The sequence below is a fragment of the Rhododendron vialii genome, chromosome 2a, assembly GCF_030253575.1.
Source record: "Rhododendron vialii isolate Sample 1 chromosome 2a, ASM3025357v1".
In the NCBI taxonomy this organism is placed as follows: Eukaryota; Viridiplantae; Streptophyta; class Magnoliopsida; order Ericales; family Ericaceae; genus Rhododendron; species Rhododendron vialii.
This window is the reverse complement of record NC_080558.1, coordinates 46636970-46661547: the sequence shown is the minus strand read 5'-3', so window position 1 is coordinate 46661547 and position 24578 is coordinate 46636970. Positions and strand designations below refer to the sequence as shown.

Below are 24578 nucleotides of genomic sequence, written 5' to 3'. Positions count from 1 at the left end.
CACGAAACGTCAATTCTAACGCCAGTTCCTCTTATGTTTCCTTTCCGTCTTTCTTTTGCGTTCTTTTGAGATATTAACTGTAATGATGTTTCGTTCTGCAATGACGACATTCTGTGCATTTTTTTAAGGATCCATTGACAGCTGATCACATGAATCTAGTTGCATCGTCGTCACTTCTCCATTCTGCAAGGCTTCAAGACTTGGCAAAATGTAGTTATGATCTTTACTAACGACATTCGTTCCACTGTGTATGGCACTCGTTGATGCCTGATCCAGTTGACGTAGCTGCAACATCACTCCTCCACCCTTAGCTTGGATCTTTTGAACAGATTGAAGTTTTCAACAATTAAAAGTAAAAGGATGAACGAAGTATAAAATTTTTTGAACAGAATGAAGTTTTCAACAATTAAAAGTAAAAGGATGAACGAAGTATAAAAATTAACAGTTAAACTTTTACACAAACTATAAATTTAAGTAAGCAAAGCCTATTAAAGGAGGTTTGATATCAATAGCTATTTCAGACATATTCATGACAAATAATGAACAATACTTTTCTCAGTAGGGGGTACCCTTATTCGGATAGCTCCTCTCCAGTTGTTGAAAAAAAGGACATATCCAGTTTTGACATTGCTGAGTCCATCCAGAGCTCAATTTGATCGTTGAGAAGATTAGCCCGGACAAAAATTATGTGGATCAAATACTGAACGACATGATTTAAAACACATTTATATCCAAACAAATACACATACACCGGATTGGAGCCCATTTATTTGAAGATAAATATGCTTTGATCAGGTTGTGATCAATATTCAAGAAAATTGGGCAGCTAGAAGTATTATCTGGAAGGACCTTCATGATTGAAAGACTTAGAACCAGGATGGGATACAGATCCTTGATAAATATCATGTCCTGCAGCGCTTGGTCCAATAGGTGGCCTGCTTGAAGCTTGTGGATTAGTCCTTTCATATTCAGCCATTCCTGATTTAGAATCATTCACCATTGCAGCTGTTTGAGAAGAACCTGCATTGGCAATATCTCCTCCCTTATTAGTTAATACAACTTCATCTCTATGCACTGAAAGGTAAGCCACTAGTAGTAGCAGTTGGGTAGGTACATATTTACCTGCAAACTGAGCTGATGAAGAATCACCCATATGGGTTCCACCAGTCAAAGGACCACGTGATGACTTCAAAGCATCAATATCAAGACCATGTTCATTAATAACAGTCTCCATTGCCCTTAAATGAAGAAGCAGGTTAAAAGAAAATGACGGAGAATATGAAAAACAAAAATTCCAAGAGTCATCAAACTAACATGCTGCTCAGAGCACTCCGCTCGGACATGAGTTATTAAGTGAAATAGCTGTTTCTTCCTTACAACCGGACCCATGTCTCCTACTCTCTAATCGCCCAAACACCGAAAATAATTCATGTGTATGCAACTAAACAACATATCAAGAGATAACGTAAAACTTTCATAACACAAGATGGAATGCGAACTCTAAAAAAAGAGATGGGGATCGGTGGGTACAAAAGTCATATAAAACAACCTTATAATGATACAAATACTTGAATTACCTAGGAAAGTCCAGACTATGAGATGATCATGAAGCTCCTAGTGGCTCTCCCTCTATTGTCTTCCACCATTTTAGCGTTCATAATGCTGCTTTTGACGAATATATATATGCCACTCATACATGTTGGACAACGTCTGCAAGTTACGGCATGGTGCTATAATGATGAGTTAACTTGAGAAAACATCAAGGCCTCCATTTTAGTCCAAAAGCCTTCAGAAACATGGAACACAATAAGACAACATTCCGGAACTTATAACCATGATCTGGGCAGCCATAACCTTCCGCTAATGTTGCGTTTTACCACTACAATTTGACAGTTAGTAAGGCAGCCGAAGGGCAAAACTACACAATAAAAATCATATATAGTAATTGTTAGAGCTTGTCCCAAATTGGTTGATTAATGATTATAACCTCCAAAACTAATACATGAGCATGGGCGGCCTGACCTCTCCATTCATTGCCAATCGGTTTTGAGTTATATACTTTAACATGATCTTAGCTCCACTGTCAGAGGCTTTTGGATGAAACTCTCTTGATTGATAGCCCCATTAATGCACCTTGTTTCATTGTTTCATTGTGATCCCTATGTTATGGAGAGTTTGTTTACTTCTCCATGTGCGGTCAACGATTGTACGTACGGGGAGTGTTAGAGCTTGTCCCACGTTAGTGAATCATAACCTCAAAAACCAATACATGAGCCAGGATGGACGGCCTCTCCACATAGCTATTTTGTTTTGAGTCATATGCTTTAACACTAATATAGAAAGGGAGAGCACCATTCGGCGTCCATCTTTTGTAGGTTGTGTAGACTTTCATTTACCAATATTTCCCTTTCCAAATCAACTGTTTTAACGTTCACTTCCTTTTGGTTTTAGTTAATTGATGGGGCAAATTTGAACACCTCATTCCTCACCCCTATTCCAACCAGGGCCACCCCGCTTTTCCTAACCGATTTGGACGGGCATTTTTCAATCCCACACTTCGGACCTCTCCATAATCATGCTTGATTGCCCTCAATTCCGACATGTTCCCACCACACCCATTGGGTGCAAAAGATGTAGGGCTATGTTCTTGTAGTCTTCCATTTTTCATGCGGAAAGACATTCTATCATGATGTCTTGGTCTTCTTTGGGGCTCCGATCGTATAATTACTTCCTCTTACCAATTGCTTCTACCATACCCCGCCATGTTATACGACACACAGTGTTGGGCAACAACGTCCGAGTACAATGAGGGTAGATAATGTTGACATGAATTTGCGGGATAAAATTAGAAACCAAAACCGTCGCGGAACGGTAGGGGTAACACCTATAGAAGAAACGATGAGAGAACATAGATTACAGTGGTTTGCACATGTCTATCTTAGGATAAGTGACATGGTTACCGACCCGCTAGAAGGTAGCACTTAGGGGAGATGTAGACTAAAAGGGATTGCAGAGGCATTAGTTCGAAAGTATCAAGGTTTGGTGGATATCACAGACCACAATGCCCTTGACGGAGCTCAATGGAGACAACAAATTCATGTGGCCACGTAATTGATTGGGACTTAAAACTTTGTTTGGTTTGGTTACAAGGGAAAAACATTACCATTGGCAACTCATTTGAAAACCAACAAAATACCCACTGATGCATTTAGCTATTCTGTTTCTTTCTTCAAACTCATATCATTCTACTGATGTTATTAGAACCCAAAAAGGTAGAATCTAAAGATCTACTTATATACATATGTTTATCCTTTGGTAAATGAGAATCATATGCATTGTTGAATTCTTATTCTTGAGAGTTGAGACTACCATTGCATAGGCATTTCATGCGCTCACCCACTAGCATGGTAACGCGTCATTTATATATCATATTAAGATTTTCAATTAAGGATGTTATAAAGAGGTAGATTACTACATGCATTGCATTCAATTAATTAATAACGGGGACTTTATCATGATTCATATATTAGCACAATAGAAATGTAGTTGACTCCATGTGACATTTATTTTATTGTTGTTCATTTGTTTAAAAGAAGGTAGTACAACAATACAAAGGAATAAGGATAAATCAAAAAATATTTTCGCATATTTTAAAATAACTCGACTTGCACTTGCGATAACATCAACTGAAACCATAAGGTAACACTTCCCCAGTATGAGTGACAAGTTGCTTCATTCCTTCATCAATGACATTAGAAGTAAACAAGAGGACTATTGTGTCACTCTAAACTCACCAAAACAAAAAAAGTAGTTGACTTTATCATCTCATTCAACAGAATTTACAGGCTTTAACGGCTGTTCATGCATATGCAACTGAGCAATGAGCTCACATTGTACTTTTCAATAACCTTAGACCCTTTGAAAGGAGACTAATATTGCCTATTTATTGGCTTTAACTTCTATAGCTCCCAATACTTCAACGGAACTATTGTTACAAGGCGCTGATAGAAATTTCGAGAAATGAGGTAATTGAAAAGCATAAATGAAGCTGGAAATGCTTCACCTTGATATCACTTGATATGGCATTGAATTTTCCTTCCCGCTTGATCTCATGTGTTGTAATATCTGAATATTAAAAGATAATAACTACCAAAATACCAAGAACTAACATATGCTTATGTGAATATTGAAAATTTACAAGTTGGAAATAAGTCAGCAAGCAAATACAAAAGGAAATCATACACACCACATAAAGTTTTGTAGCCAATTTTTTTGGCTCGTCTTTAGATTCCTGAATAAGTTTATGCAGAAACTTTGCAGCCTCCAGCTCAACATTATTAGGTGGAGCCGCCATCTCTTGAACTACAAAACCATATCAACAATCAAACCTCCAAATACATTTAAAATCCAACCACACTCTAATCAAGCTAGATTTTAGTACTCCTTATGCACAATAATCTCACAAATTTTATACACAGGAAAAGAATGTAGACATCAATGCAGTAACAACGCAATCACTTTAACCAAATATAAACACTTTGAAACAAAATGTATACAGAGAGAAAGGGTGCAGGAGTAGAAGTTAGGTTTCCCATAATCCTGCACCCAACTAAACACAACCGATGACATAGATTTATATACATAACAACCATGTTAAACAAAACTATCAGGTCTTGTTTAGTTATTGGTTGAGATGCGGAGGGGGCTAGTAGAAAGGAGGATTTCCCATATGAAGCGGAATAAAAAGATTAAGGAAAAAGACAAGAAGATAATTTACTGCTGACTTAAAATTTTATTTGACTAACTTCACCGTTATTTTCCTATTCCTTGTAAACCAATTTCACAAATCCATCAACTTAAAGCATCCAGCACCCAATTCAAAAATCAGGAAGCAAATTAAATTCTTCTAATAGAAAACTTTTGTGCCTCTTAAAGGGCAGGGATTTAGCTCCTCTCCACTTCTCCACCACATCTCTTTTGAAACATCAATAAGCCAAAGGAGTATCTGAATCCAGTAGGAGGTTTGCCCCCCAAAGATGGAAAGCATTTCAGCTATAATTTATTACAACCACAATAATTACACTCGACTTCATTCTTATATCTCGGAATTCAAATCTATCTATCCATCTTTATGCCTTGTAGGACCGTTAAACAACTTAAATGAACCAAACCACTCGAGTTCGAGCTCATGTTCGCTCATTAAAAGCTCGTTTGAGGTTGGTTTGTTATCGCTTGAACATCTTTTCGAAGCTAGTTAAGTTTTCAAACCAAGCCTGAACGAATCAACCGTTCGTCTCGTCTGGTTTGTTTACCAGCCCTAACGCCTTGCGATGATAAAAGGAAGGAATACTCTTTCGAGTCACTCGAGTGAGGGTTTCCGTTTGAGCAAACAACACAACCATTAACAAGAAGGAACTTTAGTGCTGCCTAGTTCAATTTTGGGCAGCCACAAAAACGTCCGAGTGGCGGACTTTGCTTACAACTCAATTCCAACCTTTTGCTCTTGCTACAACATCTAAAACGGCTTGGAGAAATCAGCTTTGTGAGTATAGGATTCTCGTACGATTAAGTCTGCAAAATTATCTGTAAATGAAAATTGAGGTTGAGTCCCACCTTCCCCCCCCCCCCCCCAAAAAAAAAAAAAAGGAAGAAGAAGAAGAAGAAAGAAGAAAGCAAGAGAGAGAGAGGACTTGCCGGGTTGGGTCTGGTAGTCGTCCCCAACTCCAAGGATTGTATGGGCATCATCAACACTTCCGTGTATGGGCATCATCATCTTGAATTCTCTGCAGAGAAATGGATCGGCGAACCTAGTTCCTTCCAAAACATGAATGAACCCAGTGATAGGAGTACTCTCCTCACCGAGTACATCTTAAATGTTTCATAATATAGTTTTTCCCTGATCAGGTTTTCAGAACTTGTATCATTAATTTCTATATGAAGACTATATCTTGTTTTCTTTTACAAGAATAGTTTATATCGACCGGCCGGCCTCAAGTATTCATTAAACTTACCATATAGATCTGAAATCATCATGCCTGCAGGCAACTATAATGTAATAGTAGAATGATGAAAGTGAAGGGCCGAATAATGACCATAAAACGTACAGAAGAGAATATTTGTTTTAACGGAGTTTTCCGTGAATAGTTATTTATGGAGGTGAATCAAGCGCGTTGACTCTTTTTCGAAAAAAATTTATTTAAATTCAAACAGTCGAAATGAACAATCGAGATTGCGCGGCTCCGTGAATAAGAGAATCTTAACCCCTCCGTAAATAAGTCAATCTCAAAACAGAATATGACACTGGCTAGTTTACCCCTCAAATTGTTGGGACTTGTGGTTGCTGCTCTTGTCCTTAACAAAAAGTAGTGTTGTGTTACAAGATAAAATCCTTATCGATCGATGAGACATAGAAAAAGAAGTTTTTTTTTTTTTGGGTTCCCTGACACAGCACGGGTAAAGTGATTGTTTACCATACGTATCCATGTGCACAATAGAAGATAAGACAAATACCAAAACAAAGGCTTCGGGGTCAGTTGGTAATTGCATTAAAGATCAAGTTGGTCTGTATCAATAGTTATATTCTATTGGTTTCATGAAAGTCGAGTAACTTCATTATATAAAACAAAAAGTTTGCGCGTATGGATATATCTATACTAGTTGAAAAGGAAAAATTCTTGTGTACACACATATACATAACCGAACTTCAACAATCAAAACATCAATCATACTTGGTAAAAGCAAAGAGCCAAAAAAAATAAAAAAAATCCCTCCGTATCAATTGGTAATGCATTAAAAATCAAGGTGGCCGGCAACAATTGCTATATTCTATTGGTTTCATGTGTTGGAGATAAGAAAGAAAGTCAAGCAATTTCAACACATAAAAACAAATGGTTTGCGCATATAGATGTACCTACACTAATTGAAAAGGGAATATTCTTGTGTACATGTATATATCTACCAAAGTTCTACAATAAAATACGTCAATCACACTCGACAAAAGCGAAGAGCAAAGAAAAAATTCCTCTCATTCAATTGGTGATTGCATTAAAATCAAGGTGGCTGACATCAGTAGTTTTATTCTATAGATTTCATGTTAGACATAAGAATGAAAGTCAAGTAACTTCAGCATATAAAATCAAAACGTTGCGCGTAGAGATTAACCTGCACTAGTTGAAAAGGAAACTCTTGTACACATATATTTATTAACCGAAGTTGAGCAATTAAAACGTCAATCACACTCGTTAAAAGCAAAGAGTGAGAGAAAAAATCCTCCGGATCAATAAGTGATTGCATTAAAAATTAAAGTGGTCAACATCAATAGTTATATTCTATTGGTGTCATGTAAGGAATTTTATTCAACTGGTACGATACTACAATTCCGCCAACCAAAACGTGGTTTTTTTTTTTTTTACCAGGGCGGCTCAAGAGGTCCACGTCTCCATTGATTTTCCAAGGTTAGCAATTCATGTCAAAGGACCAAAGGGCTCAGGCTCTCAATTCAGCTCCATTTCCATCCATCCCCTCTCTCTCACTCTATCAAACTCCCTTGACTTCATTGGAGAGTCGTTTTAAGGGTACTTAAATATTCATTATTTAATCAGTTCATTTATACGTCTTTTCGTATATTTTTTTATTTTATCAATCTATCTATATCATCTATCTATCTATCTATCCATCCATATCTATATACCATTGAAATGTGTCTGAACCCAAAAAGCTTTCAAATTCTCGTTCCTAATTTTCGTTCCTAATTTTTGGACTTTTCACCTTTTTTTGTTTATAAAAAGAGAGAGAAAGAAAGAGAGAAATGTGGGGGAGTGGGAGAGAAAGGAAGGAGGGGGCGGAAACGTGGGAGAGGGAGGAAGAGGGAAAAAATTATTCTGTACCACTAGGCACCGTCATTTGTTACCTCAAATTCATTTTTCATTACATGTCTTTTTTTTGTTTTTCTCGTCCTGTACATCATACACGGGATAGCGTTTCCGTTTGATATAGGGGAGTGAAAATAAATCAATGAATTTTTTTTATCTCTTGCATCGAACGGGCACAAACACTTATTGTATATATCAACGGGGTTAGCGGTGTGTTAATATATTAATCAATAGGGGGTCCAAAGGCTGTCCATAGCCATGAACCCCAAATTCGCCTCCCGTGGGACTCGAACCTACGCCTCCATAGTGGAGGGAGGACGAGACAACCAACTTCACTAGGAATTTAAATGTTTGGTTTGGAAAGTTTAAAGAATATGAGCTGTTCAAGATCAACTCGTGATTTGCTTGATTAAAATTCGTTTGAGATCGATTCGCCTCATGACCAAGTCAATCTTAAATATATTTCTAAAACTCATTAAATTTTCAAGACAAATTTAAACAATTGCGTGTTCAACACATTCTATTCATTTATCGGCCCTACTTTCCATAGGTGAAAAATTACACACAGGTTACATGCATCAAAAGTTGGACTTTCATATATCTTCACTTACTAAATAAAAGAAACTGCATTCATCAAGTAGAAAAATTTGGAAATCAGTAACTTTTTAAAAGAGTAATACGCAATAGCAATCATATCATAAAAAAAAATTGATAGCATGCAAGGGAGAACGATGAGCTAATATGCCCACACTATCGTCTTATATATATACGTTATAAATTAATTTAGTGATTAAAATTATGCCCGTTCGTCTTCCCAAGCGACATTTTTAAAAAATCTAAAACCTGCACATCAGCCTAGGCTAGATTTGGTTACATGGATTAGCTGCACTTGGGAATTTACTCACCCTCACTGGCTTTTAGGTCCTGTTAAGTTTTAAGGGATGATGGCTGGCCTTCATCTCCTCAGTCAACCACATACGGCTCTAGTTTTCCTTGATTTGTTGTATTCTCTTTGTAGAAAGTCTTGCTTATTTGCAGAATTGTTGGCCTGAAATAAATCCTCCAATAGGATACATTGATGAAGAAATTTATTCTTTTTTTTCCCATTTTCATGACAAAATAGGTCCTACCAGCAAGCGGCTAAGTGCTAACTTCAAAGTTCATACTCTTGCTCATCGAAGCAAGCATTATAGACATTGAAATATCTTCTCATTCAGAAATATTACCGAAACTTAACGAAGGGTAGACGATAGATTTGGCGCATAATGGTCCTCTACGGAACCTACTGGAGTATGTTCAAAGCAATTCAAATAGCTTTACAACAATCTCAGAAAATGCAGTGCGTATGTATATATGTGTACATAGACACATCGTTTTGCCATAACAAGGAATAACCAATCTACACCTAAAGCGTCCTGTCACAGCCAAACTTCATCTTGAGATAATTAAGAAAAACGAGTGCACAACATTCGCTCTATATGGCATTTTACCACTAACAAAAAAAAAAAGCACAACCACTCGGTATTTGAAACAATGAAATTGGATAAATCAATCTCGAAAAGGAAAATAATTAATGATTAGTTAATGAAACAAACAATAAGTATCAGCTTCCGCCGATGAATCCTCTTTCCCTTTTTTGGAGCAAGAAAGGAGGATCAAGATATGTATTTACATCAACAAACAAAAATTTTCCTCCTCAAGATCCACTTCTTTTTGACATTTTCCATTGCTTCCTCCCACATCCTGAGGAGTTCATGGAAAGACTGGCGCTATTGCATGTCAATGGCGTCAAGCTCCAGCTTCAACTCAACCCCCTGATCGCCATCTGCTACAGGTTGAGTAGAAAAACTCAACGAGCTGACATCATTTGATAGAGAACTATAGGGGGTTCAGAGGCTGTCCATAGTCATGAACTCCAAATTTGCTTCCTGTGGGACTCGAACCTCCTCCTCCACAGTGGAGGGAGAACGAGACAATCAACTTCACTAGGAATTTGAATGTTCAGTTTGGGAAGTTTAAAGAATATGAGCTATTTGAGATCGACTCGACCCCGTTCGTTTTCGGATATTGGATTTTGATTTATAGGTAATAAGTATAGAGAGAAAGAGAGTAATGATTGGAAATAGGATAATGATTAGAGAGGAATAGAGAGAAAAATGAAAGTAATGATTGGAGAGAAATAGGGTAATGATTAGAATCCAAAAACCAAAAGTCTTAAACGAACATGGTCGTGTGATTTGCTTGATTAAAATTCGTTTGAGATCGATTCGCCTCATGACCAAGAGTCAATCTTAAATATATTTCTAAAACTCATTAAATTTTCAAGCCAAATTAAAATAATTGAGTGTTCAACTCGTTCTATTTGTTTATCGGCCCTACTTTCCATAGGTGAAAACTTACACATAGATTACATGAATCAAAAGTTGGACTTTCATATACCTTCACTTACTAAACAAAAGAAAGTGCATTCATCTAATTACAAAAATTTGAAAATCAGTAACTTTTTAAAAGCGTAGTACGTGATAACAATCTTATCATAAAAGAGATTTTTATAGCATGCAAGGGAGAATGATGAGCAAATGTGCCCACTCTATTATCTTATATACGTCATAAATTAATTCAGTGCTTAAAAAATTATATCCGTTCGTCTTCCCAAATGACTTTTTAACAAAAATCTAAAACCTGCACATCAGCCTTGGCTAGATTTGGTTATATGGATTACCTCCAGTTGGAAATTTACTCACCCAATTTAGGTCCTTTTAAGGGATGATACCTGACCTTCCTTCATCCCCTCTGGACCACACGGCTCTAGTTTTCCATGATTTGTTGTTTTCTCTTTGTAAAAACTAGAAAGTCTTTCTTTTCATTATCATGACAAAATAGGTCCTATCAGCAGGCTGCTAAGTTGCTAACTTCAAAATTCATACTCTCCCTCGACGAAGCAAGCGTTATAGACATTGAAATATCTTCTCATTCCGAAATATCACCGAAACATAACAAAAGGCAGATGATAGATTTGGCACATAATGGTTCTCTACGGAACCTACTATGTTCAAAGCAAATCAAATAGCTTTACGGCAATCTCAGAAAATGCAGTGTGCATGTATATACATACACAGATGCATCGTTTTGCCATCATAACAAGGATTAACCAGTCTGCAACCAAAGTATCCTGTCACAGCCAAACTTCATCTTGAGATAATTAAGAAAAATGATTACACAACATTCGCTCTACAAGGCATTTTACCGGTAACAAGAAAAAAGCATAACCACTCAGTATTTAAAACAATGAAATTGGATAATTCAATCTCGAAAAGGGAAAAAATGATTAGTTACTGAAACAAACAATAAGCATCCGCTTTCCCAGATGAAACCTCTTTCCCTCTTTTGGAGCAAGAACGTAGAATCAAAAAAATGTATTTACATCAACAAAAAGAAATTTGACAAATCAAAATTCAGAGCATTAGTAATGCACAGCAACAGGCTCAATCCACAAAAATTGAAAATGTCGACTTTCATGCACAACAACTACTCAGAAATCCTCAGGTACTTGATTATTGGCAAGCTTATTAACTTATCTTCGGCCAATTGTAACGGGCATCCACTAGAGGTTTAATTAGAGTTTTGGTCGGCTAACTTGGTTAATTATAAGTGAGCATCGTACGTATGGTAATGAAACTCTGGAGCATCCAAATGATCCACGCGTGTTATATTTTCCCCGAATACTCTTACAAATGTAATGAGCCAAATTGAATGGAGTACTAACTTTGTGTTGTATTAGGATATAAGTGTAACCTGATGAACTTGGTCAAAAAGCCTTGGGGAGTGTCAATTAAAACTGAAACTTTTTGAGGATCCTTTGATAACCCTTGCAACGCGTGGTTGTATTTCTACCTAGACTTGGAAGCTTTGGGGATACGTATATAAGGTTGCTCAATGTATCATGTACTACTACTTCTAAAATCATCTCTGCTTATAAAGCCATTATTATTTGAAACTTCAATGTGAGTTATTGCGGTTTTCAATGTATTATTTCTGACTCTTGATTTCTGTATTTTATCTTAAGCTTGTTTGTCGCACAAACAAGTTAGCTGCGGTTTAGAAATATGGTTGAATGTGAGACACAAAGGTTCCATGTAATTTTCACATATAGAACTGTACGTCTCCATCTTTTGGTTTTGCAACTACCATTCCGTGAAGTTTATCTTACTCCACTTTGAACTTGTCCTGCGTGTCCGAAACATGTCGGGTATGTGTCCAAAATGTCGGACTGGGAAGAAAAAAAAAAACAGTCAGACTAAAAAACAAACATGTCTTACTCAAAAAAATAATTAAATATTTGGACACATATTTTTCGCATGCCAAGAACGTGTCGGCTGTGTTCGAAACATCTGCGATGCGGATACAAAAGGCCCGGAAACATGTCCATGCTTCTTAGATTACAACCAACAATGAAAAACGTACTCAGCTAAAAGAAGAAAACAAAGACCTCATTGCGTTTTCCTTGATTCTCTCCATACCATTGTTTCTCTTCTTTCAAATGAGACCTAATCCCTTGTGACGGATTTATGCTCGTCTTTTTTAATTAAGTTAAGACGAGGCGATTTACAACACAAGCAGGAATGGGTGTGGAAGCCAAAAAATGAAAAGTTCCTCAGTGCATACTGGTTATTTGCATAACAAAAAGGGGGACGAAACAAAACAAAAGGGGAAAAAAACTGATCTTTGGTGCACCAGTCCCATCAACACCATTTTCATTATGAATTCCAAGTGAGATAGTATGCAAACTGGCCTTTTCCGAAAAATAAATAATCCAAGAGAAGATGCAGCCCAACAACACAGGAATGAAAGCATTGGAAGTCAGAATTCCTCGCATCCTACTACAGACTTGAATGAACAAAACAGAGCACCAAGGGCTGATCTTTTCACTGGGGCAGCAGTATTATTACCATTAAAAAAAGCACTCGAAAATCACAGGAATTAAAACAAACGATGTCAAAAACTACAAGAAGGTCGATGGATACTGGGCTATTTGGGCTCAAGCTGCACCACAACCGAAGTTTTGCCCAATGATTTGAAAGTGTCTATACAATCTTGTAAGTCCTGGTCGCAAGCTATTAAAATCAACTCATTTTCCTCATCTTCATACCTGATGTAGTAAGTTCCAGCTTCCAGGTTCAGTCTTTTAGCCACTTCTTGCCGAAGCGCTACTAATCTAGACGGCAAAGACAGCCGGAACTTTATCATATTATTTTCATATTTCGCCCTAATTGTCACTATATTTGCACCTTGGAATGCTGGCTTTGTGTGAGCAACACTATCCGAGGCTTGATTTGAAGGCAAATCAGAATTTAGATGTTGTCGGGTTTGTCCCTCGTTCTCAACAGGCGAGGACCGAAAGGAAGGGAACTTTTTTATGTTTTGATTGCGAGGTGGCCACCGATCAAGACCATAACCCCTACATACACGCTTCAATGTCGATATGCTAACTGCAAAATGAACAATTTAGATAAGAGAAAAACCTTCTATACTTCCAAAAGCCCAACATTTTCTAAATGAAAAGAGACTGTCTAGTTAAAAATTACGAGGACAACAAGTAAACTTAGAGTTTATATTTTTGGGAGTGTACTCTTACCTTGGAGTTTCTCCGCAGCCCCTTTACGACTCATTTTATTTTTTGCACATTCAAGGATATCCTCCCACGAAACTTCAATTCTAACTCCAGTTCTTCTATGTTTCCTTTCCGTCTTTCTTTTGCGTTCTCCTGCACCCTTAGCTTGGATATTTTGAACAGAATGAAGTTTTTGACCCTTCTGAAAATCCATAACTTTAACTGATAATAATTCCCCCAGTTCTTGGCCAGAAGCAAGCTTAAAAGTTTTGAAATTGTCCTCCATTGTTCCCAATATCAAGCTCAATAAGGTCCATGAGTTGTCACCGCATCTGTTTCTCATGGGCAAAAAAAACTCTACTGCATAAATGTCATTTGCAGTGTAACTGCTCTGCAAGCATAATGTGAACCAACCACAGAATTCTATCAGTTGTGCATAGGGTACCAAGGGGTACTCAGTTAAGCTGAGTTGGGTTATGTCCGAGCAGTACAACATGTTAGGAGATGAAAGTAACATCCCGGCAACCCCTCCCTTTCCTAAGTGACTGCATTTAATGACTTTTACGAACTCATCAAAGTAGTCCTCATTGTGCCCACAATATTCCACAGCCTCGGACAGGAGTGGCCCTTGCAGTAAACCGTTGCAAACACTGCAAGGGACCCATGTCATAGCGAAGGGTAGATTATGAATTTCGCACACCGTTTTCAACACCGTGTTGAGTTCCTGGAAGGCAGTTGTGCGTGCTTTATTTTCATCCCCGATCTGTTTTGAAAGTATTGTCACATCAGATTCTTGAGTGAATTTATCACTTACACTAATTATGAACTGTTTTAAAATCAAAAGATTTAATATTGCATCAAGGTTTGCCACTTACTTCCATTTCGTAGTGGTTATATCCAACAAAACATTGCAGACCAAACTCCTGCAGGCAAAAGGAAACATGTAACAAATCTTGAAAACATTTTCATATATACAAGTAGGTTCAAAGAAAGAAAGCAAAGTAAAGGAAATATACGTCTATATATAATATATGTGACAAGGGTTTGTGCAACATTTGCCTCAGAAAAGTCCCACCCTATGAGGAAATGATCTTGGAAATTTTGCAGCATTCAACATATTAATATTTTCTTCGAAGGAACACAAGCTTCCAGACAGATAAGAGTATAATACCCTAACTAAAATTCAAAGGAGACCCTTAGGTTACATATGTGTTGTTTAGATATACACTAGCTCAGATTTGATTTCTGAGAATTCAGCTGCAATGGTGTTTCACACGAATGGATCTCAAGTCAAACAGAACTTCGCAGAGGAGTCCCTGACTGATTCGTTAAGTCCGAACTCCACTCAGGATAGTTTAACAGCATAATTAAGGATGGGCCATTTTCTTTCTAAACAGCAGCCTTCCTGTGTCCAAGGGAACATAACCCACAAAACTCCTCAAGGCCTACTGATGTCCGTTATCTGGAGAGATTTATATCAAGACAACTGAATGAGCCTCTGGACCATTGTATCTCATTTAAATGCTTAACATTCACATTTTATTGCTTATCCAATTCTTAACCAATTATGCATTGCAGTTGTCTAATTGGCAAACTACTTCCTTCTGAAAGGAAAAACATAGGCTCATGCTCAAAGGTGCAATGACTATTTTTGTAAGAGAAACAGTGGGTTGTTGCCAAATCATTGACTTCTTATTTTTAAGTAAGAGCCAAATCACCGACTTCAAAATGTTGCGTTTTAAGCCTTTTGTGATTCCATAAGATGACCATGTAGCTCAAGTATACTCATATTGTCCGAAGCACCAGTTGAATACGAGGAGTTATTGCCATAAGAAATTGAAGGATACCAATGTTTCTTGTGTCGACTTAAAGAAGTGAAAATTCAAAAAAGTAAAAAGTAAAAGGATGAACAAAGTATAAAAATTAATAGTTAAACTTTTACACAAACTATAAGTTTAAGTAAGCAAAGCCTATTAAAGGAGGTTTGATATCAATATCTATTTCAGACATATCCATGACGAATAGTGAACAAAACTTTTTTCAGTAGTTGGTATGCTTATTCAGAAAGCTTCCTCTCCAGTTGTTAAAAATAAGGACATGCCCAGTTTTGACATTTCTGGGTCCATCCAGAACTCAATTTGATCTTTGAGAAGATTAGCCAGGACAAAAATTATGAGCACCAGATATTGATCGACATGATTTAGAACACTTTTTGTTGTTGTTGATATGATCACAAGAATTTAGAACACATTAATATTCAAACAAATACACATACACCAGATTGGAGCCCATTTATTTGAAGATAAATATGCTTGATCAGTTTGTGATCGATATTCAAGCAAATTGGGCAGATAATACTTCTTCTCAGGCTCTACACAATAAACTGTTCAAATCATCAAAATGAGTTCGGATAGACCCGACTATCTATAGGGAAAAGACAAAAAAAAAAAAGACTTTCATTATTTCATATCTAACTTTCATAAATTTTTTTTTGATAGGCAATCTAACTTTCATAAATTATTGGGAGTAGTTTAAAATTTAATTTCAATAGGGAAATGCAGGAAATCCAATTTAACCTTTCAAGGAAACATATTTTAGAAGGCCGTGCATTTTACCTTTAAGAAGATGAATTCCCAACGCGACCAACATTATGGGGACGAGGGAGTAGAAAAGAAGCATAGTTGAGAAAAATCAACTTATAATTGGCTCCAGTTTTGTGGAAAAGTAATGCATCATCCCGTGCCCAACAACCAATAAAGTAGTAAAAAAAAAAAAAGGGAAAAAAAGAATATGAAAGTTAACAAGAAATTCAAAGATGCCTGGATTATTGACAAACCTGAAAAATGTCATACATTTCGCCGAGGAAAGATTTGTCATGCCAATCTCGAACCATGGAGCGCGGAGACACAATCTCAAGTACACCAACACAGGTGTGGCTGAAATGGTGGAACACTGGCTCAGCCCAAGATGATCCAATCCCGCAATGTAAAGCAAGGTCGCGCTGTGGATACTCTTTGAGAGTGTAATGCCTCGCATCTGGAGTGGATTCGGGGTGTTGATTGAGGAAGACACGGCCAGGAAGCCCAAGTTGTTCTTCTGCACACTCTGCATCTGCGTAGAAGGAGTTATACTCCCTACACATCCCCATCCTATACTCACAAAGACTATTTCTCGCACCCGGGGCATATGATGTTTTACCAGGAGCATATGATGTTTTACCAAGAGCAAAAGGTTGGAATTGAGTTGTAAGCAAAGTCCGCCCCTCGGACGTTTTTGTGGGTGCCCAAAATTGAACTAGGTGCAAACGAAGTTCATCCTTGGATATCAATTTTTGGAGAGCATTTCTGATTAAGTCCGCAAAATTATCTGTAAATGAAAATGAGGTTGAGCCCCTAAGAAAAGAAGAAGAAAGCAAGAGAGGAAAGAGAGAGAAGACTTGCCGAGTTGGCTCCAGAAAACCCAGCCAAAAGTCGGACGGTGGTAAAAATAATCTTGATCTTCTACAAATCGCGACCAATAGAGTCGTTCCTTTCGTATGTATTCCTTGAAATCGGGAGGGAAATAGTCCTCCTCAACTCCAAGGATTGTATGGGCATCATCAACACTTCCGTGTATGGGCATCATCATCTTGAATTCTTTGCAGATGAATGAACCCAGTTGCCCCTGAACACTTCCCTCTATTATCTAATTCTAACTACAGGAGGAGTACTGTCGTCACCGTGGAATTTTATTTATTCAACTGGTGCGGGGCCCAGCAGATGCATACCAGGGTCCAGGGCGGCTCAGGCGGACCAAAGGGCTCAGGCTCTCAATTCATCTCCATTTCCGTCTACTCCCTTTCTAGTCTCTCTCACTTTATCAAACTCCCTTGACTTCATTGGGGATTCGTTCTAAGTAAGGGCATCATCAGGCCGGCCGGGCCCATCAAGTCGCTGTCCAAGCCTGCCCACGGGCCGGGCCGATCGGACTTTTTCTTTTTGGCGGGCCGGGCTACCTACCATAAATTGAAGCTCAAGCCCGGCCCACGGGCTAGCTCAATTGGCTGGCCGGCGGGCATAAATTTCCTTGGGCAAAACTAAACTAAGGGAAAAAAGATAGGGTTTTGTGGGATTTTGGGCTAATAGGTGGGCTTGTTGGTGGGCTTTTAGGTGGGTACCACAGGCGGGCTGCTGGGTGGGCTCACGGGCCGGGCCTACGGCCGAGCCGAGTAAAAATTCATAGGCCCAAGCCCGCCCATTACAAACTACGGGCCGGGCTAGCCCGCCCGTTTTACGGGCTCGAACCAGGTAAAAGCCCGCCGGGCCGGGCCGGGCTTTGCGCGGGTCGCAGACCTTCAGGCTAAATGATGACCCTTAGTTCTAAGGGTAATTAAATATTCATTACTCCTCCGTTCCAATTTGTGAGTCCTTTTTCGGAAATCCAACTATTTAAAAAAGGTTTATTATTGCATTGTCAAATTTTTTAGTTTGCAATTTTGCCCCTAATTAAGTACTCCCTCCGTTCCGATTTGTTTGTTCATTTTCACTATTTGAGACTTCCTACAAAATTGTCTATATGTTTCAATTTATAATATTTTTTATATGCAATATGAATCTTGTTTGATAGATCTTAATTAGGTCTAAAATATGATGTTTTCGAAATTTTGTAAAACATTATAAATTAAGAGATATTGATAATTTTTTGAAAGACACGTATATCGAAATTGGACAAACAAACTGGGACGGAGGGAGTAGTTTTCAATTATTTTATGATGGTATTTAAATTAGCCCTGCAATTTCTAATTTCTAGCGCAAAAGAAGCAGAGTACTTTTTCTCTACAATTTCGGCTCCCCTTCAGGAATTTGAAATTGACTGGGTCTGTTTTCCTAGAATGGGTGGCAATCAGTTGGAGGGAAAATTGAGAATGATATCATTTCATTTGTTGAAATCATTATTTAATAAGTATTTAAGTTTGGAGAATTTAGAGGCCAGTCAAAAAAAGTAAGTTTGGACTTAATTTAGTCTTGACAAAAATATTTCTTCTTTATTCAGTCCTTTTAATTGACTTTTCATGTATTTTTACTATTTTGCCTTTTCTTCTTAACTTTTTGTGTACATGTCTATTTTTAGTAAAATTTATATTTTTAGAATCAACTCCTGACCCATATTATTTCGGACAAAAATACTCTTACCTATATGAATTGGCTATGAGAACTATCAATTCTCAAAGACAGTTAACATAATATTTCGAACAAAAATATCCCCGCTAGTTCACATAGCCCGAGTTAACATATTATTTTGGACAAAAATACCTCTAAATTATGGCTATGAGAACTGGGGTTATGAGAGCTATCTTTTTAGAATCAATTCCTGAATCATATTATTTCGAACAAAAATATTATTGACTATGTGAACTGACTATGAGAACTGTCAAGTCTCATAGTCAGTTCTATGAGAACTACTGTGTGAATTGAATTATGAGAATTGGCTATATGAACTGTCAATTCTCATAGTCAGTTCTGTAAGAACTACCAGTTTTCATAGTCAGTACTATGAAAATTGGCTATGAGAAGTGACTGTTCTCATATAGAACTAGTTTTGTGAACTGGTTATGAGAACTGAATTATGTGAACTGAAAAATATATAATTCACATAGTCTTACCATACATTAAAATACACAATTCTCATAAAAAATATATAGTTCTCTTAGAAAATACACAGTTCTAATAGAGAGTTCTCAGGGACAATATATAGTTCTCATAGAAAATACACGGTTCTAATAGACAGTTCTCATGGACAATATACAGTTCTCATAGAAAAATAAGCAATTTTCATAGAAAAATAAGCAGTTCTCATAGAAAAATACACAGTTCTCATAGAAAAATACACAATTCTCGTAGAAAATACACACACAAACAAAAATTGAACAAAAATGAAAAAGGTAATCAAAATCAAATATAGTTATAAATGTTCTCACCGTCATGTCTTAAAAAAATAATCAAAGTAAAAAAGTAATAGTTCACAGGTAATAATTTGATTTAGAATTGAAATTTTAACTGCCAAGTCTCATAGTCGATTCTATGAGAATTGGCTAAGCGAACTAAGCTATGAGAACGGGCTACGTGAACTGCCAATTCTTGTAGTCAGTTCTATGAAAACTGCCAGTTTTCATAGAAAAATACATAGTTCTTATAGACAGTTCTCATAAAAAAAATACACGCACGAACAAAAAAAATAATAATAACAATGATCATCATCATCGATTCATCATCATCATCATCATCAAACACAAACCAACACCACCCGTTCACAAACAAAATTGTAAGATTTTATAAAAATGTGTATTATATATATACACATATATTGTTTTTGTTTTCCTAAATAAATAACCACTGAAATAAAGGAAGAGCCCACTGCCTCTCTCTCTTTTTTGCTCCATCTCCTTTTGATTTCCTCGACTTCAACATCAACATCAATGCTCTAAGCTTCATGGCCGATTTCGCCGCAGATGATTGCCATTCCTCGTTGGCTTTGAAGTAAAGGACAATTGGTTGACAATTGGTTCTGTGAATTGACGATGAGCGGCGAACAGATCGCACCTGAGCGAGACGTTTTTGCGGCGAAGTTCTGGTTCCGATTGATGTTGGAAATTCCAGTGGCGGAGGAGGACCGAGTGTGGTGGTGGTATCGAAATCACCATAAAAACCAAGGCGGAGAGAATTCGATGGCCGGAGAGTGTAGAAAAGGTTCAGAACAATAGTTACGGAGCAGTTCCAGAGGTTATAGAGCAAATCCAGAGGTTTCACGGTGGCCTGAGAGTCGTCGGTTGCCGAGAACCAGTTTCCGGTGGTCGTCTGAAGTTGCTGGACTCCGATGAGGGTCGGCTATGGCCTATGGGTAAGAGGTGGTTGGCCGTGTTTGACAAGGGAGAGAGGGAGTGAGATCAGAGAGAGGCGTGGAGTGAGATCGAATTTGGTTGCAGTCTACTTGCAAAGAGAGGAAAGGATGAGAGAAAAAGACAACAGGGTAAAAAAGCCATTATACAATATATCCGAGTCTATTTAGGTTCGGTAAAATATTTCAGGGTTGGGTTCAAACCAAACTTAAAAAGGGGGACCGGCCTCTAATTTTCTATTTAAGTTTGGAGAAGGAAGGGCAAAATGAGAAAGTTCGAGCTTTTTTGGTGTTAACTTTTGGAAATGAACACTCATTTTGGAACGTCCAAAAAAGGAAAGATGGACCCTCAAATACGAACGGAGAGAGTATTTAATCAGTTCATTTATATTTCTCTTCTTCTTAATTTTTACCAATACTGTACATACAATTTACGATGTGTTAGTATGTTAGTTAACATGAGATTCAAAGATTGTCCATAACATTGAACCCCAAATTCGCCTTCCATGGGGCTCAACCTCCGCCTCCACTGTGGAGGGAAGATGAGACAACCAACTTCACTAGGTATTTAAATGTTCGGTTTGGGAAGTTTAAAGAATATGAGCTATTCGAGATCGACTCGTGATTCACTTGAGATCGATTCGCTTCATGACCAAGTCAATCTTAACTATATTTCTATAGCTCATTAAATTTTCAAGCCAAATTTAAACAATTAAGTGTTCAACTCGTTCTATTAGTTTATCGGCCCTACTTTCCATAGGTGAAAAATTACACACAAAATACATACATGAATCAAAAGTTGGACTTTCATATACCTTCACTTAATAAACAAAAGAAAGTGCATTCATCAAGTAGAAAATTTTGAAAATTAGTAACTTTTTAAAAGAGTAGTACGCGACAGCAGTCATATCATAAAAGAAATTTTGATAGCATGCAAGGGAGAACGATGAGCAAATGTGCCCACACTATTGTCTTATGTACGTCATAAATTAATTTAGTGATTAAAATTATATCCGTTCGTCTTCCCAAGTGACAATTTAAAAAAAAAATCTAAAACCTGCACATCAGCCTTGACTAGATTTGGTTATATGGATTAGTTGCACTTGGGAATTTACTCACCCACACTGGCTTTTAGGTCCTTTTAATGGATGATGCCTGACGGACTTTCATCCCCTCTAGATTTGGTTATTTGTTGTTTTCTCTTTGTAGAAAGTCTTGCTTATTTGCAGATTGTTGACACTAAATAAATACTCTAATAGGATACATTGATGAAGAAATTTGATCTTTTTCTTTTCATTATCATGACAAAATAGGTCCTACCAGCAGACTGGTAAGTGCTAACTTCAAAGTTCATACTCTCACTCATCAAAGCAGGCATTATAGACATTGAAATATCTTCTCATCGGGAAATATCACCGAAACATAACGAAGGGCAAATGATATATTTCTCGCATAATGGTTCTCTATGGAAAATACCATGTTCAAAGCAAATCAAATAGCTTTACAGCAACCTCAGAAAATGCAGTGTGTATGTACATATGTACACAGATTCATCGTTTTGCCATAACAAGGAATAACCAGCATGCAACTAAAGCATCTTGTCGCAGCCAAACTTCATCTTGAGATAATTAAGAAAACCGATTACACAACATTCGCTCTACAAGACATTTTACCAATACCAAGAAAAAAACATAACCACTCAGTATTTAAAACAATGAAATTGGATAAATCAATCCCGAATAGGAAAAAATGATTAGTTACTGAAATAAAAAATAAGCATCAGCTTCCGCGGATGAATCCTCTTTCCCTTTTTTGGGGCAAGAAAGTAGGATCAAGAAATGTATTTACATCAACAAACTGAAATTTTCCTCCCCAAGATCCACTTCTTTTTGACATTTTCCATTGCTTCCTCCCACATTCTGAGGAGTTCATGGAAAGACTGGCGATATTGCATGTCAATGGCTTCAAGCTCCAACTTCAACTCATCCTCTGATCTCCATCTCCTACAGATTGTGTAGAAAAACTCAACGAGCTGGCATGATAGAGAACTACATGGAAAAGAAATCTCCGAAGTCTTCAGGATTTCATTCATGACGACAGATCTAGAGAAACTACCCTTGCATCCTTCAAAGCCATTTGAACTCATGTTCCACTCACTTCGGAAGACCTCCTTATTCGCATATCAGGTGGAATCATGCTCCTTGGAAATGGCTTCACCAGAAACTCTTTCAGATCTTGAAGCCCAAGAACATCTCATAGAGCTTTGATTATTTACATGAGAAGAATCCCCACTTGGACTTTCTTTACTCGTAGAGTTTCCAAACGAGGGCTTCCAGTTCGGTACAAGTTTTACAATCAAGCTGTCTATCAACTCAGCTATGAAAGTCAAATCTTCATTTGACAAATCAAGTTGGTCAACCGTCTCACCCGCTATTGATTGTGCAGTATCACGGGCAAGGTAAAACACAAAATGAATGTTCCGAGCATGACCTAGAAACACAAAAAAGCTTTTAGACCATTCTTAAGAGAATATCAAAGGACTTAAGCTAGCCCAGAAGAATTTTACTTACAACATGACTGAGCGATGCGCAGAGTGAATGAAATTGAGTCATCACCATTTATCACCCCTTCCAATTTGAACTCATTTTGTGCCATTGATCCTCCTTAGTTCTAAAGCTGAAACATGAGTAGCTTCACCAGCACTTTTTGTACAAGTACTGGACAAAGCTTATTGTGCCCAGAGTCTATTTCCATGGCGAATGAATGGGGCTTTGGCACATTATTGACTTAGGCACATTTATTGATTTGATTCATGACTGGTCTATACACGGTTGCTGATGTCCATTGTGGGAACTGTCGTGAGGTGATGGGTTGGAAGTACGAACGAGCTTATGAGGAAACACAGAAGTACAAGGAAGGGAAGTTTATACTTGAGAAATCAAAAATTGCAGGCTTATATATATTTTTGGTCCCTACAAAATAGACTCGGTTTCAATTTCATCATTACAAAACTTTTGGTTTCAATTTTACCCTTCAAGTTTCTAACGGATTTCAATATTACCCTTTCTGTCAAACTTGGACGGAAAATGCTGACATGGCTAACATGTGTTTAGTTGGCGATGGAAAGAATCTCATATAGTGCCACTTAGAGCATCTCCAGCCTTGACCCATTTTAAGACTCAAATTTAAAAATGGGGCAAAAACTATAAAAATCTCTCTCCAATCTTTGACCCAAACCCTTCCCCATTTTGGGTTTTACCCATTTTTTTGCCCAAATCTGATATAACTTTTACCTTGACTCATTTCTCCAACGGCTAGTTAGAGAGAGAGAAAGAAGGATATGTGTAAAATTTGGGTTTGATGGTTGGAGATGTGTCTACCCAAAATGGGTTTTTATCCAAAATTTGACTCATATTTGAGGAAAAATATGGGTGAAGGCAGAAGATGCTCTTAAGACTTAACCCACACAGCATAATCAAAGACCCACAACAGACTTGACCCACACGAATCATAACCAAACATTTTTTTCAGTTGAAAGATTCCATAATTTCCATTTCGTTCATTGTGTTGAAATTGTTTACTGTATCTCATCCCTAACCTCTGCAAAATTGGGCATACCATTGTTTTTCAACTTTTCAAGTGTTCAAACAAAACCACTTCTTTTTTTTTTTGCTCGGCTACAAAACCCAGTTGTTTTTTTTCTCAGCTACAAAACCCAATTGATAAAGAACGTTAATTTCTAAATCAATTGTATTCCTGCCTTTTAATGCACTAAATCCCTTTGCTATGCACTAACTTTAAGCATAGCAAAAACTATCGTAAATCATAATCGATTGGGTTAAAAATTAGGGATTTTTCTGTTCTTTTTTACTGGAGGGATTTTTTGTGTTTTGATAAGTGGGTCATTCGGTTACTACTAGCAATTGATCAAGAAGAGGAAGGAAATGGGAGGAGATTGTCGATAGAGGAAATGGTTGGAGATTGTCGATAGAGGAGCCAATTGGATTCCAACTTTCACAACCCAATCTGAAATCAATTATGTTTGGCACGGGGCATCAACTAGGATTTATTGCCAAACAACAGATTGTTTGTGGGTGCAGTTCTGAAAATTAAAATCAGAGTGTTCATAGGTGGGCTTGGGTCTTGGGGTGTGATTTGTGTGGGCCTTTGCCTCTTTGGTTATGATTTGTGTGGTTTAAGACTTAATCGGCACTATCTGTATT

General features: G+C 37.4%; 3 protein-coding genes and 1 long non-coding RNA gene across 7 annotated transcripts in view; 1 reads left to right on the top strand and 3 right to left on the bottom strand.

Annotated features, from left to right (window-relative positions):
• The window catches only part of LOC131317967 (protein NLP7-like), a 67116-nt gene extending 49807 nt beyond the window's left edge, over nt 1-17309 (bottom strand). The window contains exons 1-5 of one of the 4 annotated variants that reach the window (XM_058347710.1): nt 16923-17189; nt 16319-16848; nt 14358-14405; nt 13507-14245; nt 12728-13360 (exon numbers count right to left, since the gene is read on the bottom strand). In XM_058347710.1, the coding sequence (XP_058203693.1) occupies nt 12900-13360; nt 13507-14245; nt 14358-14405; nt 16319-16848; nt 16923-17109 (1965 nt within the window). In that variant the 5' untranslated portion in view covers nt 17110-17189 and the 3' untranslated portion in view covers nt 12728-12899. Of the gene's footprint in view, nt 1-5751; nt 5800-12727; nt 13361-13506; nt 14246-14357; nt 14406-16318; nt 16849-16922 lie in introns of those variants that run through there. The other 3 variants (XM_058347711.1, XM_058347706.1, XM_058347708.1) reach the window with 3 other exon arrangements.
• Nucleotides 1-24578, top strand: part of LOC131317991 (uncharacterized) — an 81341-nt gene that overhangs the window by 39293 nt on the left and 17470 nt on the right. The window lies entirely within an intron of this gene.
• Nucleotides 1245-5801, bottom strand: LOC131317985 (chromatin structure-remodeling complex protein SYD-like). Its single transcript, XM_058347738.1, has 4 exons — nt 5695-5801; nt 4247-4362; nt 4064-4125; nt 1245-1710 (listed from the first exon to the last, which is right to left on the bottom strand). Exons 1-4 carry the CDS (start codon nt 5771-5773, stop codon nt 1593-1595), a joined length of 375 nt encoding a protein of 124 aa, XP_058203721.1. The 5' UTR covers nt 5774-5801; the 3' UTR covers nt 1245-1592.
• On the bottom strand, nt 21299-23298 carry LOC131317984 (probable serine/threonine-protein kinase WNK4). The gene is made up of 2 exons (XM_058347737.1): nt 22926-23298; nt 21299-22845 (listed from the first exon to the last, which is right to left on the bottom strand). The coding sequence occupies exons 1-2, from the start codon at nt 23008-23010 to the stop codon at nt 22538-22540; spliced, it is 393 nt and encodes a 130-aa protein (XP_058203720.1). The 5' UTR covers nt 23011-23298; the 3' UTR covers nt 21299-22537.

Excerpts from the sequence above, each read along its gene's own strand:
- LOC131317984 (XM_058347737.1), bottom strand. The coding sequence starts at position 23,010 with ATGGCACAAAATGAGTTCAAATTGGAAGGGGTGATAAATGGTGATGAC. Across the intron at positions 22,846-22,925 it reads GCGCATCGCTCAGTCATGTT|GTCATGCTCGGAACATTCAT; the intron begins GTAAGTAAAATT and ends TTGTGTTTCTAG.
- LOC131317985 (XM_058347738.1), bottom strand. The coding sequence starts at position 5,773 with ATGATGATGCCCATACACGGAAGTGTTGATGATGCCCATACAATCCTT. Across the intron at positions 4,126-4,246 it reads TGGCTACAAAACTTTATGTG|ATATTACAACACATGAGATC; the intron begins GTGTGTATGATT and ends TTTAATATTCAG. Across the intron at positions 1,711-4,063 it reads CCATATCAAGTGATATCAAG|ACGTTGTCCAACATGTATGA; the intron begins GTGAAGCATTTC and ends CGTAACTTGCAG.